Raw genomic sequence first — 13,805 nt, forward strand, 5'->3', positions numbered from 1 at the left:
TGTCGCCATTCCGCGAGCAATCCCCTGGTCACAAACAGCACTAGCGGAGTTATTACGTAACTACTGGCCACATGGCCTTCACACCTGCGCTAGGTGTGTATTAGAAAAGCTCGATGACCGTCGCGCAAAGGTATCACGTAACAAGTTGCCCATCTGGGCTAAGTGCATTTGGAACTGCACACGGCCTTCTAAAACAATTAATATCGCCACAGGCGAAAAGAAATTAAGAGCATGTACAGTCACAAGGGACATTCCTGAGTTTGCTTCAATTTTTAAGATGTTATCGACTAACATAGACTTTTTAACGGATGTAGTTAAATATCAAACATATGTTTCTATAGTGGCTGTATATTAAACGTATTTTGATCGTTCTAATATTTGTACTAGGTTAAATTTCATTTTATTTCTTAAAATATTTATTTTTCGTACGTACCAAAAAATTATTTGAAGACAAATCTAGTTTAGGCTTCTTATAAAATATTAAGACTACCATTAACACATTGAATATACAGACACTGATATTTTAAACAAGAAAATATATTTAATATGTAACTTTAATCGTAGAAATATTTTATTAGTCGGAAAATATCTTACAATACAGCAAACTCAGGAATGTCCCTTTAATATCATAGAGAAGTATGAGAACTGTACAATCTTGTAATCAAATCCTTAGTTAGATCGCCTTTAAACTGAGGGGGGTGGAAAAAAACGCTAAGCCTCAACTGGCTAATTATGTTTCACGCGGACGTTTTTGTTTTTTTTGTCTTCTTCATCTTTTTCTTTTTATATGTTAATGAATTCCTCCAATGCCCTAGCGACTGTGTAGCTACCGGTGGAGAAAACCACAATCAGTACTAATCAGGACTTTGAAGATTGGGAAAATAACATCACACTTCCACGAAGAACTAGACAGCGTTCAGCCAGACTGAGCGTGGGGGGGGGGGGGGGGGGGACACGTGTCTAGACTGGTTTATACGTTTCACTAATTAAATGCACATATAGAGGACCAGTCAAATAGTTCGTGAACGCTAGCGTAGCTCGCTGTCATTTAAAGGATGTTTCTGACTAATAAAATAGTTCTACGATTAAATTTATATATTAAATATATTTTCTTGTTCAGAATATCAGTGTCTGTATATTCAATGTGTTTCTTGTCGATTTAATATTTGTAAGAAGCCCAAACTGGATTTTGTCTTCAAATAATTTCGTACGTATGAAAAAATATATATTTTAGGAAATGAGTACCGACAGTGCGTCATATATATATATATATATATATATATATATATATATACTACTCAAAAGAATTTAAGGGTCCAAAATTTATAACCAAATAAGTTTCAGAGTGTATTAGATTGATGATGTAAACTACACCAAAAATTTAATTTATTGTTCCATATTTACAAAAAACCACAAATAAACGTCACTGTATACAAGAAAGTCACATGACATGCTGTCAAAGTGAAGGTTGTCAAACATGGATTTTACACATTAGAACATTCGTTTGTGTGTGAATCCACCCCTGGCGCGAATACACTCGACACATCGTTGCCTCATGCTGTTGATCAGACATCTGAAGAACTCTTGGGGAATTGCCTGCCACTCTGCCATAAGAAGTTGACCCAGATCATGAAGGTTGGCCGGAGGGGCATGGTTATCCCGAACTCTCCTGCCTAATTCGTCCCAGGCGTGTTCTATTGGGGCCAAGTCAGGCGAATATGCTGGCCAATCCATCCTGGCGATACCTTGTTGTCTGAGAAAGTCCGTTACCACCCTGGCACGGTGGGGTCTGGCATTGTCATCCTGCAGGAATGCCCCGCCGCCAATCTGCTGAAGGCCTGAGAGAACCAACGGCCGGATAATCTCATTCAGATAGTGGATTCCATTCAGATTGCCATCCACCACATAGAGGGGGGTCCTGTGGTGGATAGAGATGCCGCCCCACACCATGACGCTGCCACCACCGAACCGCTGACGTTGTCTAACGTTAACGTCAGCGAAGCGCTCCCCAGGACGTCTGTAGACACGAACCCGACCGTCGTTGAACTGGATACTAAACCTAGACTCATCAGTGAACATCACTCGACCCCACTGAACACGTTGCCACCGCAGATGAAGCGTGCACCAGTGACGTCTGGCCGTTCTGTGACGTGGTAGGAGTGGTGGTCGAACAGCCTGGCGACGGCAGCGTAGATTATTGGCTCTCAGACGATTGCGTATGGTTTGATCAGACACTCGAGTTCCAGTCGCAGTCCGCAGATTGTCACGTAATCGGCGTGCAGTGGTTGTGCGTTGACGTAGCGGTCCTCTCTATTTTAAGTGCTTCGGGGTCTTCCCGAACGTGGACGATTTCGAACAGAATTCGTTGCTTGGTACCGTTGCCACAGTCGGCCAACGACACTCTGACTGACACCAAGTCTCAGAGCAACATTTCTTTGCGTATTGCCATCCTGAAGCCAAGCAATAGCCCTTCCTCGATCTTCGATAGTCAGTTGACGTCTACCATTGTCGAATTTGGAGTGTGCACCGTACACGAACGCAAGCTCCAATTATACGGAAATTCAGCATTGGGAACATGGAATACACATGCAAAGCGTGCAAATGAAGCGCTTTGTGAAAAAGCAAGTTATGGGCACTTAGCAGACCTTTCGCTTTCGCCCTAATTTACGTGCAAATGTAAGCATGTTTTCGCCATTAGAACTAGTCGACAGTGTCAATGACAGTGGATTTTAATTCATTTATGGGTTGCTTAGACCCACTTTCGTCAAAATGGAACAATACCATGCGTGATATTATGGTCTAGCTAATATAATTGACATTCAGAAAATAATGTCGAAAATATCGTCTGACCCTTAAATTCTTTTGAGTAGTATATATAATATATATATATATATTTGATGGAGTGACATTCTGTTATTTTTCACAAAAAGATTCTCCACCTCGGCGTGAACAGTGACCGTGTGTCACATATTTGGTGGAGTGTAATCAAGTGAAGCCCAAGCAAACTAGTTTCGTCGATTAACGGAGTTTGTAAGAAATCGATGAACGAAAGAGCGGCGTTGTTTTTAACCATAGGTATCGGTAACCAGCACGTCTGGAGACACATGACTTGTTTCCAAGTTGCACCACCGACCACCGGGGCTCATTTAACACACGATCAGTCGCCAACTCTGCGCTCGGTTGGGACGCGATGGCAGAATTCAATCAGACGTCTCTAATTAACGAAACTGTGTCGGACTACTACGGACACCACGGCTTAATTACGTCCTACGGGAGTACGTCCCTTCTGAACGGGTCTTTGGACGTCGTCGTCAATGGTACGGCGGGTGCGGAGGTGGAACCAGCGGCGGGTGCGGCGGCGTACGCCATACCCGTTTACTACTCCACGTTGTTCCGGTGGATAGCAGCGTCTCTCGGCGCCATCATCTTCATCGTGGGGGTCGCCGGGAACGTCCTCGTGGTCCTCGTAATCTCCCAGACGAAATTCATGCACACGACGACCAACTGCTACCTCGTCAGTCTCGCCATCGCCGACTGCATCGTCCTCCTGTCGGCGACGCTTCCTTCCATACCTGAACCCTTCTTCCAGATCGACGAGTGGCCGTTTGGGCGGGTCATGTGTTCCATCCTGGTCTTCCTCCAGTACGTCGGCGTGAACGCGTCATCCCTATCCATCACCGCGTTCACCGTCGAGAGATACATAGCCATCTGTTTCCCGATTCGAGCCCAGACCATCTGCACGCTGAGTCGCGCCAAAAGGATCATCATCGTCCTGTGGATCTTCACCACGATGTACTGCTGTCCCTGGCTCGGTCTCACAGAGATCCGCGTGGACAGGCAAGTCTTGAAGAATGTCCACAAGTGTGTGTTTCGCCTCAAAAGACATTCGTATCTGGTTTACTACATGACGGATTTGATCATATTTTACGTCATCCCCCTGATTCTCGCAGCGGTTCTGTATTGCCTGATTGCACGGATACTGTTCATCAACAGCAGAATCTCCCACAAGTTTAAGAACAACGCAAATTCGAAACGTATCCATAAATCGAGGATTCAGGTAATTTCTAAATCATAATCGAAATGCTCTCCTGTTTCGTTGGGGTGGGTTTTCTTTTCTTTTCTTAAAATTAAATGTTCGTTGTTGTTATTGCTGCTGCTGCTGTTGTTGTTGCTGCTGTTGTTGTTGTTGCTGCTGCTGCTGCTGCTGATGCTGCTGTTGTTGTTGGTAGGGATGGGATGGGACGGTTCTATTTTTTATTTCGATTTTTTCACGATACTTTCCACAAGTAGTACAAGTACGCCAGTTATCATACATACATTTTTATGAACTATTTCAAGAGCAAGACACTTTATTTTTAATGGTCATTTGTAAAATAATAGTAAATATAAAATTATATCTTGACTAGCAAACAAAAATTACATTTTTACCATGCCATGTTAGCGTGTTGGGTCTGATATATTTGAGTTCAGAGGGTTGGCAAAATAATTTAGGGGCGACAATGCTAAGGTAGAAGGTTTCATGTCTAAGACTAAAATTGCCAGATGTTTGACATCCAATAGCCAATTATTAATAAATCAATGTGCTCTAGTGGTGTCGTTAAACATCAATGTCAAATATTTGATGAGATTTTTTTTTTAATTATGGAATAACTCGAACAAGCACAAATACATAATATATAGGCCTACTATTGATGATTTAACTAAACACAAGTTACATAAAAGGTTATCACTGATTAAAAGGCATATTGTCACAGATCACTGATCTATTTAATGGTCTAACAAAGTATTACCGGAACAAAAATAATTTGATTTGTTCCTAAATGTACTTTATTTAACCATCTTCATAACCACCATACTCCATTTATTAAAGGGACATTCCTGACTGTGCTGCAATTTTTAAGATGTCATCGACTAACAGAAAGAAATGTTTTATTTAACGACGCACTCAATACATTTTATTTACGGTTATATGGCGTCAGACATATGGTTACGGACCACACAGATTTTGAGAGGAAACCCGCTGTCGCCACTACATGGGCTTCCCACAGGCAGGATAGCACAAACCATGGCCTCTGTTGAACCAGTTATGGATCACTGGTCGGTACAAGTGGTTTACACCTACCCATTTAGCCTTGCGGAGCACTCACTCAGGGTTTGGAGTCGGTATCTGGATTAAAAATCCCATGCTTCGACTGGGATCCGAACCCAGTACCTACCAGCCTGTAGACCGATGGCCTACCACGACGCCACCGAGGCCGGTTCAACTAACAGAGACGTTTTAACGATTGTAATTACATATGAAATATATTTTTCTGCATAAAATATTAGTGGCTGTATATTAAACGTGTTTCTGATCGTTCTAATATTTGTACTAGGTTAAATTTCATTTTGTTTTGTAAAATATAATTTTTTCGTACGTACAAAATTATTTGAAGACAAAATCTAGTTTGGGCTTCTTACAAATATTAAGACGACCATAAACACATTGAATATACAGACACTGATATTCTAAACCAGAAAATATATTTTAAATGTAAGTTTAATCGTAGAAATATTTTATTAGTCGGAAAAAATCTTACACTGCAGCAAACTCAGGAATGTCCCTTTAATGATATTTTGTAAAAATAATTGAATTATGGCAATGGTCCATAATTCAAAAACTTAAATTGCCGAGAGGGTTGACATGGATTTCACTCCATCATGGTTCGAGTTAAGGTGATGCGATAGCTAGATTTGGCTTCCAGCAATTAATGTAGTTTTTATTTATTATCCATTTTTAGAGAAATAAGGTCCTTAAATCCGTGACAGTTTGCATTTAAAGCCGCACACCCTAGTTCCATCCAGCGAAAATAAATTATAATTTGGTTAATCTACAAACCTGTAACACACTTAGATCACGTTTTTATCAAATGGAGTGAAAAAGCAAGTTTTATATCAATAAATACCATGGGAATCCCCATGTCCCAATTGCTTGAAATAATTTTGAAAGTTAGTATTCTGATGTCACCGGTAGATGTCGCTCGAAGTACAACAATGCCTACGTCACGACAAATTTCACAGACTTGGGGTGCGTTTCTTTCACCTCTCCTGGATATGTTCCAATTGTTCTGTCCTGGTTGTATCCCCTTTCCAGATATCGTAAAACTTAACAAAATTATTGGTTTTAAGGGTTTGTAACGTTTTGTATTGAGACACTTACTTGTCTGAACTTTATTGTTACTGAAAATGTTCACGAACTGTGAAGAAAAATCTCACAAATGAACAACAACAAATCGGATGTTGATTGCCCGAACCGTGCACGAGAAAACAAACCGAACCAAAATGATAACGGTCACGTGATATACCAACGTCTGTGACATTGAAATGGAAATATCCCCTCTAAAAATCGATTAGACCGTGTCTGCTCAACGGTTTTTTCTCAGACGTGCGTGCGATTTATGAAATACGAAAAATGCATTTTTTGGTATTACAAAAACCAGAATTACCAGGATTACCAAAAAACACTTCAGGTGAATGGAAATGTATATTCTAAATAATAAACGGTAAGTAAAGTGCAATTTTATTTGTGAAAAAAATGGGTTTAATAGCGAAAAACAACGCCGTAATGGTTAACAACTAGCCGTAACTAGGGTGTGTCCCTTTAAAAAAGAAAGAAAGATAAGCAAGCACAAGTAGATGTACATAATATTTATTACTCCAGCAGGCACTCATAACGGGGAAAATAAAAAGCATAATTTTTTGCATTGGCCCAACTCACAATACTATTGGATGATTTGACGCTTACAAACCAATGACCTTGTCTATAGTAAATATGACGTCATCACGATTTGGCATACACACACAATGCCGTCATGTAGTTTAAAGAGTTTGCATTTACGGCGGTCTGTTTTTGGTGTTAAATTTACAACAAAATGTCATTTTAATGCAATTCATTGTAGATTTTGTACCAGAATAAAGAGAACTTTTGTTTTTGAAAATTATCTATAGCAATACTCAGAAGAGTGCGCAAAGTGGTTTATATCGTTTCTATACATGTACGCGCATGTGAGTTGAAAATAAAGGTAGTACTAAACTAAATAACTTCCGGCTGGGTCAAAGTTGGAGGTGCACCGAACTTTTGATAGAGAAGTGAACACCACAAGTCCTGTGATTGGTTGTAAATGTGAGTGTGTTGGTTGTAAAAAATAATAGTTTCATCTGGGTAAAAAAAATGTGCAATTTTATTTCATCTAGTACCAATGTGTCAAGTAGCCTTGTGCTTGAAACATGTATGGGGTACCTGTAAAAAAAAGTACTCGAATTTTGTGCGAAACTAGGGTAGTCATAGACGCTACCCGTTATCTCAGAAACGAGCAGCTTGACCCCCATTTTTTTCTGATTCACTTTAAGTGTAAGGGGTGGTAGTATTTATATCCGTGGCGTTTATGTCGGTTGATACGTTGCAGGTAGGAGTTTTAGCCACATATGTTACTATTGTCGTCTATGGGATTTGATTTGGTAGTATACACCCTAAAGGCTTTTACAGAACAAAATAGCTCAGGTAATAAATAGAATAACAAACTCGGTACCGATTATCACATTTACGTCCCTCGTGAAATAATTTTCATTTGTCACTCGCTAAAATTTGTGACAACTGAAAATTATTTCACTCGGGACATAAATCTGATAATAACTGGTAACTCGTTTATTATTTTCTACATATAATACAGAATTATTTAACGGGTTTTTTTTCCTTTTTTTTTTTTTTTTTTTTTTTTTTTGCTATACAAAAAGAAGAAATAAAAGTGCAAAGAGTTTGCGTACATTGTAGTTCTGGAACTACGGACGATTTCCGATAAACACTTACGGAAATTAGCGATGTTGAACCGTTTTAATATGATGGAAATTGGGCGCCATTTTATAATTTTTGAAGTTAACACGTCTCTACTTTTTCCAATTTTGACGAAACATACTTAAAATGTTTATTCTCTCGGCAGATTAATCACTGAGATCAGTCCCTATTTTGGGAGGTTACAATTTTTACGATCCCGGCAAGAAATTCGCGGGTTCTGTGCAGGATCCAAACGGCAGCTATCGCCCATACAAACATGTCAGGTTTAAGGGAATCAAGCGCTGTGATTGGCCAAAATACTTTACGGGTCATTGGGATGTCATTGGGATTACCAGCAAGGTGCGGAAACGTTTATATTTGTAGCATTTAATTATTATTTTGTTTGTTTGGTGGTTGTTTTTTGTTTATTTGGTGGTGTGTTTTTTTTGTTTGTATGGGTTTTTGGGGGTTTTTTTGGTTTTTTGGGAGGGGGGGGGGGTCTTTTTTTTAATTTTCATTTGTCCATTATCCGCGTCGGTCACTTTCCATGTAAATCGTTTGAGTAGATTCCATGTATGCTCCCTCCGTGCACGTGTACGTTTTCGACTAGTCTATTCATTACGGATTACGTATGCATATATGCATATAAAGTACGGACAAATGAAATTTGTGTCTAATGCAAGGCACAGACTGCCACCTGCCAGCAGAAAGTTGGCGGCTGTGTTGTAATTTCCCCGACTCCCGACTTAGACGGGTGTGCTCAGATTAACAACTAATGGGTTACACGACGAGAATCGAATTGTACAAGCACTCAGACTAGCAACTGGACAGTCGTACAAGTTGACATATAGTCTAAAGCTACATTTATACGTCACCGCCGACTCTTGTGAATTCAGTGTATATTTAACACAGTTGATATTAAATTTCGGTGCGCGTTCGTTCAACGCTTTTTTGTTTACCTAATAAAAATTGAATTTCACTTTCGCATGAGGTCGGCAATCAAAGTATGAATTGACCTTTGGAGAAGAAACCCGCTACGTTTCTATTAATAGTAAGGCATCTTTTATATGCACCATCCCAGACAAGATAGCACATACCACGGCCGTTGATATACCAGTCGTGGTGCACTGGCTGAAACAAGAAATATCAACGAGGATCGATCCCAGACCGACGGCGCATCAAGCGAGCGCTTTATGACTGGACTATGCCCCGCCCCCTTACATATAGGACGACTATTCGTTAATACTAACAGTAATTTTGAAAGTAGAAAACTTTTCTTTAAATATTGGCTTGGCTTGAATGGGTCGGAATGACCAACTTCATGATTTTGTTTCTTGGGTCAAAGAAGAAAGGATGTGTTACTATTGGCTCCACTTTCCTGTTTTGGGCCTTCGGGCTCCTTTTGGCCAGAATGACCAAATTCACAAATTTGTTTTTCCCAATCTAATTAAAATTAGCTCCACTATTACATGTGGATCTAAAGACAGCCAGTTGGAGCTCATGTCCACCAATCAAAACCTTACTTGCAGAATCCTGCCAGTGATTTAAAAATAATTTGAAAATATTCCGAATTATCCTGAGGGTATACGACATGTTTCGTATGAATTGCGAATGCCTTAAAACATGTTTTACTTTATAAAATAAATAATTTGTAATGTAAAACTGAAGACTGATTTAGTTTTTTTAAATTTTATAAATAAATAAATAATTTTTAATGTAAAATTGAAGACTGATAACCCACCCCGTACGTATTGGTATGGTTCGCTGTAATGCGGCCACTAAAATAGACTCGCCCGATATTTTTAGAATTTGTATGCTCCCAAATAGCGTTATAAAAGGCGAAGTGTGATTGGTCAATATTTAAATTATTATTTACAGACGAAATGTTACCTGGACATTGGGGACTACGCAGTGTTGTTAGTTTTAAATCACTGGCAGGATTCTGCAAGTAAGGTTTTGATTGGTGGACATGAGCTCCAACTGGCTGTCTTTAGATCCACATGTAATAGTGGAGCTAATTTTAATTAGATTGTGTTTTTCCGTGTGTCTAGGAAGCTTCCCACAAAATGTGGTTCGAATTGGTCAAGTGTTTTTGGAGAAGAAGTCGAAAATGTGAAACGTTGACGCACGACTCATGACGACAGACGGAAACTGATTGACTCGTGTGACCTAAAAAGCCTCTGGCAATATGTATACACTTCTGCAGTCTGGTATTTAATCCAGTGATTATTCCTCGGTTATTTCCCATTAAGAGCTCTTCGTTATAAGAAATGTCAAGTAGATGTAGCGTCACGAGGCGTGCACTACAACAGCTTGTTCTGAATGTGCACGTAAAGCCCTATGACCTGACCTAACCTGTAGCGTCACATGACCGTCCACTCAGCCAAACGTTTTTTTTTGTGATTGTCCGGCACTTGTATTATCGTATGAGACGGCCCCTGGAAGACGGAATGGCTGAGTGAGCGATCGGATCATGTGACGCTACGTCACGATATAGGTCGGCGAATGTGGGTGCTGTCGGGTTCCTTTCTGTAGTGTGTGTATTAGTGATTAATATCTGGATTTTTTTTTTAATCAAGGAACTCGACAATGATCGATGTAAATGTATTTGACGTCAAACATAGGATTGTTGTGGTATTAGAGCGGGAATATTTGACTACTCTTTGGTGGGCAGCGATTGAAAGAAAATTGCACAACTTGGTCTCTGACTGTAATGAGAGCGTATAACCTTCCAAATGTCCGTCTACCTCTCTTACAGTCAGTGTACTCGGGCTAAGTTTTACAATGATTCAATGCAGCATTAGTTCGTGTTATCAGTTCAACATACGCTAGAATCCCATGATTTAACATCACTCACTCTCGGCATGATGTTGTATATGTATATGATATAGTTATACCGCTCTGTTCTGATAAATAATTATAATATTAAATCAGTGGCGGATCCAGAAAATCGCAAAATTTAGGTCCGCCTCTGTAAATCATAATATACCTGTGTGACCGGCCTCGGTGGCGTCATGGTTAGGCCATCGGTTTACAGGCTGGTAGGTACTGGGTTCGGATCTCAGTCGAGGCATGGGATTTTTAATCCAGATATCGACTCCAAACCCTGAGTGAGTGCTCCGCAAGGCTCAATAGGTAGGTGTAAACCACTTGCACCGACCAGTGATCCATAACTGGTTCAACAAAGGCCATGGTTTGTGCTATCCTGCCTGTGGGAAGCGCAAATAAAAGATCCCTTGCTGCTAATCGGAAAGAGTAGCCCATGTAGTGGCGACAGCGGGTTTGCTCTCAAAATCTGTTTGGTCCTTAACCATATGCCTGACGCCATATAACCGTAAATGAAACATTTCCTTCTTTCTTTTTCTGTTAAAACACTGACGATGATGCTGGTGATGTATTGTTACTGTACTGGTATAGAAAAAGAAGAAATAAGAAGATAAAGAGGTTGATTAGGAGATGGTGGGCACACCATATCATTATGAAGCGCAATGACCACGGAAGGAAAAAAAATGTTTTATTTAACAACGCACTCAACACATTTTATTTACGGTTATATGGCGTCAGACATATGGTTAAGAACCACACAGATATTTAGGGAGGAAACCCGCTGTCCAGGGCCTCGTTCCACAAAGCGATCTTAGCCCTAAGATCACCTTAAGTGCATAAGATAGCTATGCACTTCAGGTGATCTTAGCCCTAAGATCACTTCGTGGAACGGGGCCAAGTACTTTAGAATGACAAGAGAACGGTACGGTATTCGGTCTGAAAATGGTATTCAGTTATTCGATGAAAATGACGAGAGAATATTCTTTCTTTCTTTTAAATTATTGTCGTGCTTATATCCAATTAAGGTTCAAGCACGCTGTCCAGAGCACACACCTCAGCTACCTGGGCTGTCTGTCCAGGACAGTGGGTTAGTTGTTAATTATTAGTGGTTAGTGAGAGAGAAGAGGGTGTAGTGGTCTTACACCTACCCATTGAGTCGTTAAAACTCTCTTTGGATGGGAGCCGGTACCGGGCTGCGAACCATGTACCTACCAGCCTTATGTCCGATGGCCTAACCACGACACCACCGAGGCTGGTAGCGAATATCTGAATATTTGAATACTAACTAAACAACAAGTGACGTATCAAACTAATTGGGGTTTTATAGAATGACTTGTATAATGAACTTTTAATAGCCACCCCCCCCAAAAAAAAAAAAAAAAAAAAAAAAAAAAAAAAAAAAACGAGAAGTTACATAGAAAAATATATATATAATGCAGTAGTGACTATATATTTTTACTTCTCGTCAAATATTAATGAATTATCAATATCAAAGTATGAAAAACACTACAACTGTATATCCCAAACACTACAACAGTATACCCCAAACACTACAACAGTATATCCCAAACACTACAACAGTATACCCCAAACACTACAACAGTATATCCCAAACACTACAACAGTATATCCCAAACACTACAACAGTATACCCCAAACACTACAACAGTATACCCGAAACACTACAACAGTATACCCCAAACACTACAACAGTATATCCCAAACAGTATACCCCAAACACTACAACAGTATACCCCAAACACTACAACAGTATACCCCAAACACTATAACAGTATATCCCAAACACTACAACAGTATACCCCAAACATTACAACAGTATATCCCAAACAGTATACCCCAAACACTACAACAGTATATCCCAAACAACTATGCGGCGGGAACTCGTATGTAACAGGAAAGCGGCCAGATCAGTTGGTGTTGTTGGTTTTTTTCATTCGTTTGGTTTTTTTAGTTTTGGGGGTTTGTTTGGTTTTTCGAATACTTGAAAATACTATTCGAATACAGTAATTCGAATAGCAAACTAGCGAGTGAATATTCGAAGATTTGAATATTCGGACCGAACACTAGAAAACGCTCGATTCAGGGATGTCATATCAGCACGTGAAAGACTTGCTATATGCATAAGGTAAATTTATTTATATATTTAGTTAGTTAATTATATATTTTTTAAAGTATAACGATGGTATTTGGGCACTCGTGGTGGGGGGGGGGGGGGGGGGTTGTGTGCTGTTTTCTGGGGGGCGGGGTGCCCCTGCGCGTGCTGTAACCTCACCGTGGTGCAGGGGTGTAACATTCTCGTTGAGAATGGTCAATACAGCACAAATCCCCTTGTTTTCTTCGAGATACAATTAAAATTTTGAATAAAAGTCAGTATCTATCTGTGATATTTGTATTTTTGACCGGCCTCGGTGGCGTCGTGGCAGGCCATCGGTCTACAGGCTGGTAGGTACTGGGTTCGGATCCCAGTCGAGGCATGGGATGTTTAATCCAGATACCGACTCCAAATCCTGAGTGAGTGCTCCGCAAGGCTTAATGGGTAGGTGTAAGCCACTTGCACCGACCAGTGATCCATAACTGGTTCAACAAAGGCCATGGTTTGTGCTATCCTGCCTGTGGGAAGCGCAAATAAAAGATCCCTTGCTGCTAATCGAAAGAGTAGCCCATGTAGTGGCGACAGCGGGTTTCCTCTTAAAATCTGTGTGGTCCTTAACCATATGTCTGACGCCATATAACCGTAAATAAAATGTGTTGAGTGCGTCGTTAAATAAAACACTTCTTTCTTTTTTTCTTTCTTTCTTTCTTTCTTTGTATTTTTGCACAGTTCTTTACACTGTGTTTTAATTTAACTGTTGAATTTTTATATTGATGTTGATCATCACATTGTGTTCACATTTACCATAGTTTGACACCCAATAGCCGATGTATTTTTCGTGCTGGGGTGTCGTTAAACATATCATTCACCCGTTCTCTTTTTGCTTCAAATTATTATTATTATTAATTAAATACAAAGGTTGCTAACGTCCCATTCATTCTGACCTGCATATTAGATAACCCTTTTGTAAAATCCGATATCCACCCCTGCAATATTCATAACTTTGTAACTCATCATAATATACAAGTACATGTGTCGGCATCAATACTGATTTAA

General features: G+C 39.9%; 1 protein-coding gene across 1 annotated transcript in view; it reads left to right on the forward strand.

Annotated features, from left to right (window-relative positions):
• The first annotated feature begins 3,190 nt into the window (after positions 1 to 3,190).
• The window catches only part of LOC121389199 (thyrotropin-releasing hormone receptor-like), a 23,258-nt gene continuing 12,643 nt past the window's right edge, over positions 3,191 to 13,805 (forward strand). The window contains exon 1 of the mRNA XM_041520802.1: positions 3,191 to 4,057. Within this exon, the coding sequence (XP_041376736.1) occupies positions 3,191 to 4,057 (867 nt within the window). The remainder of the gene's footprint in view (positions 4,058 to 13,805) is intronic.

The sequence above is a fragment of the Gigantopelta aegis genome, chromosome 14 (assembly GCF_016097555.1).
Source record: "Gigantopelta aegis isolate Gae_Host chromosome 14, Gae_host_genome, whole genome shotgun sequence".
Lineage (NCBI taxonomy): Eukaryota > Metazoa > Mollusca > Gastropoda > Neomphalida > Peltospiridae > Gigantopelta > Gigantopelta aegis.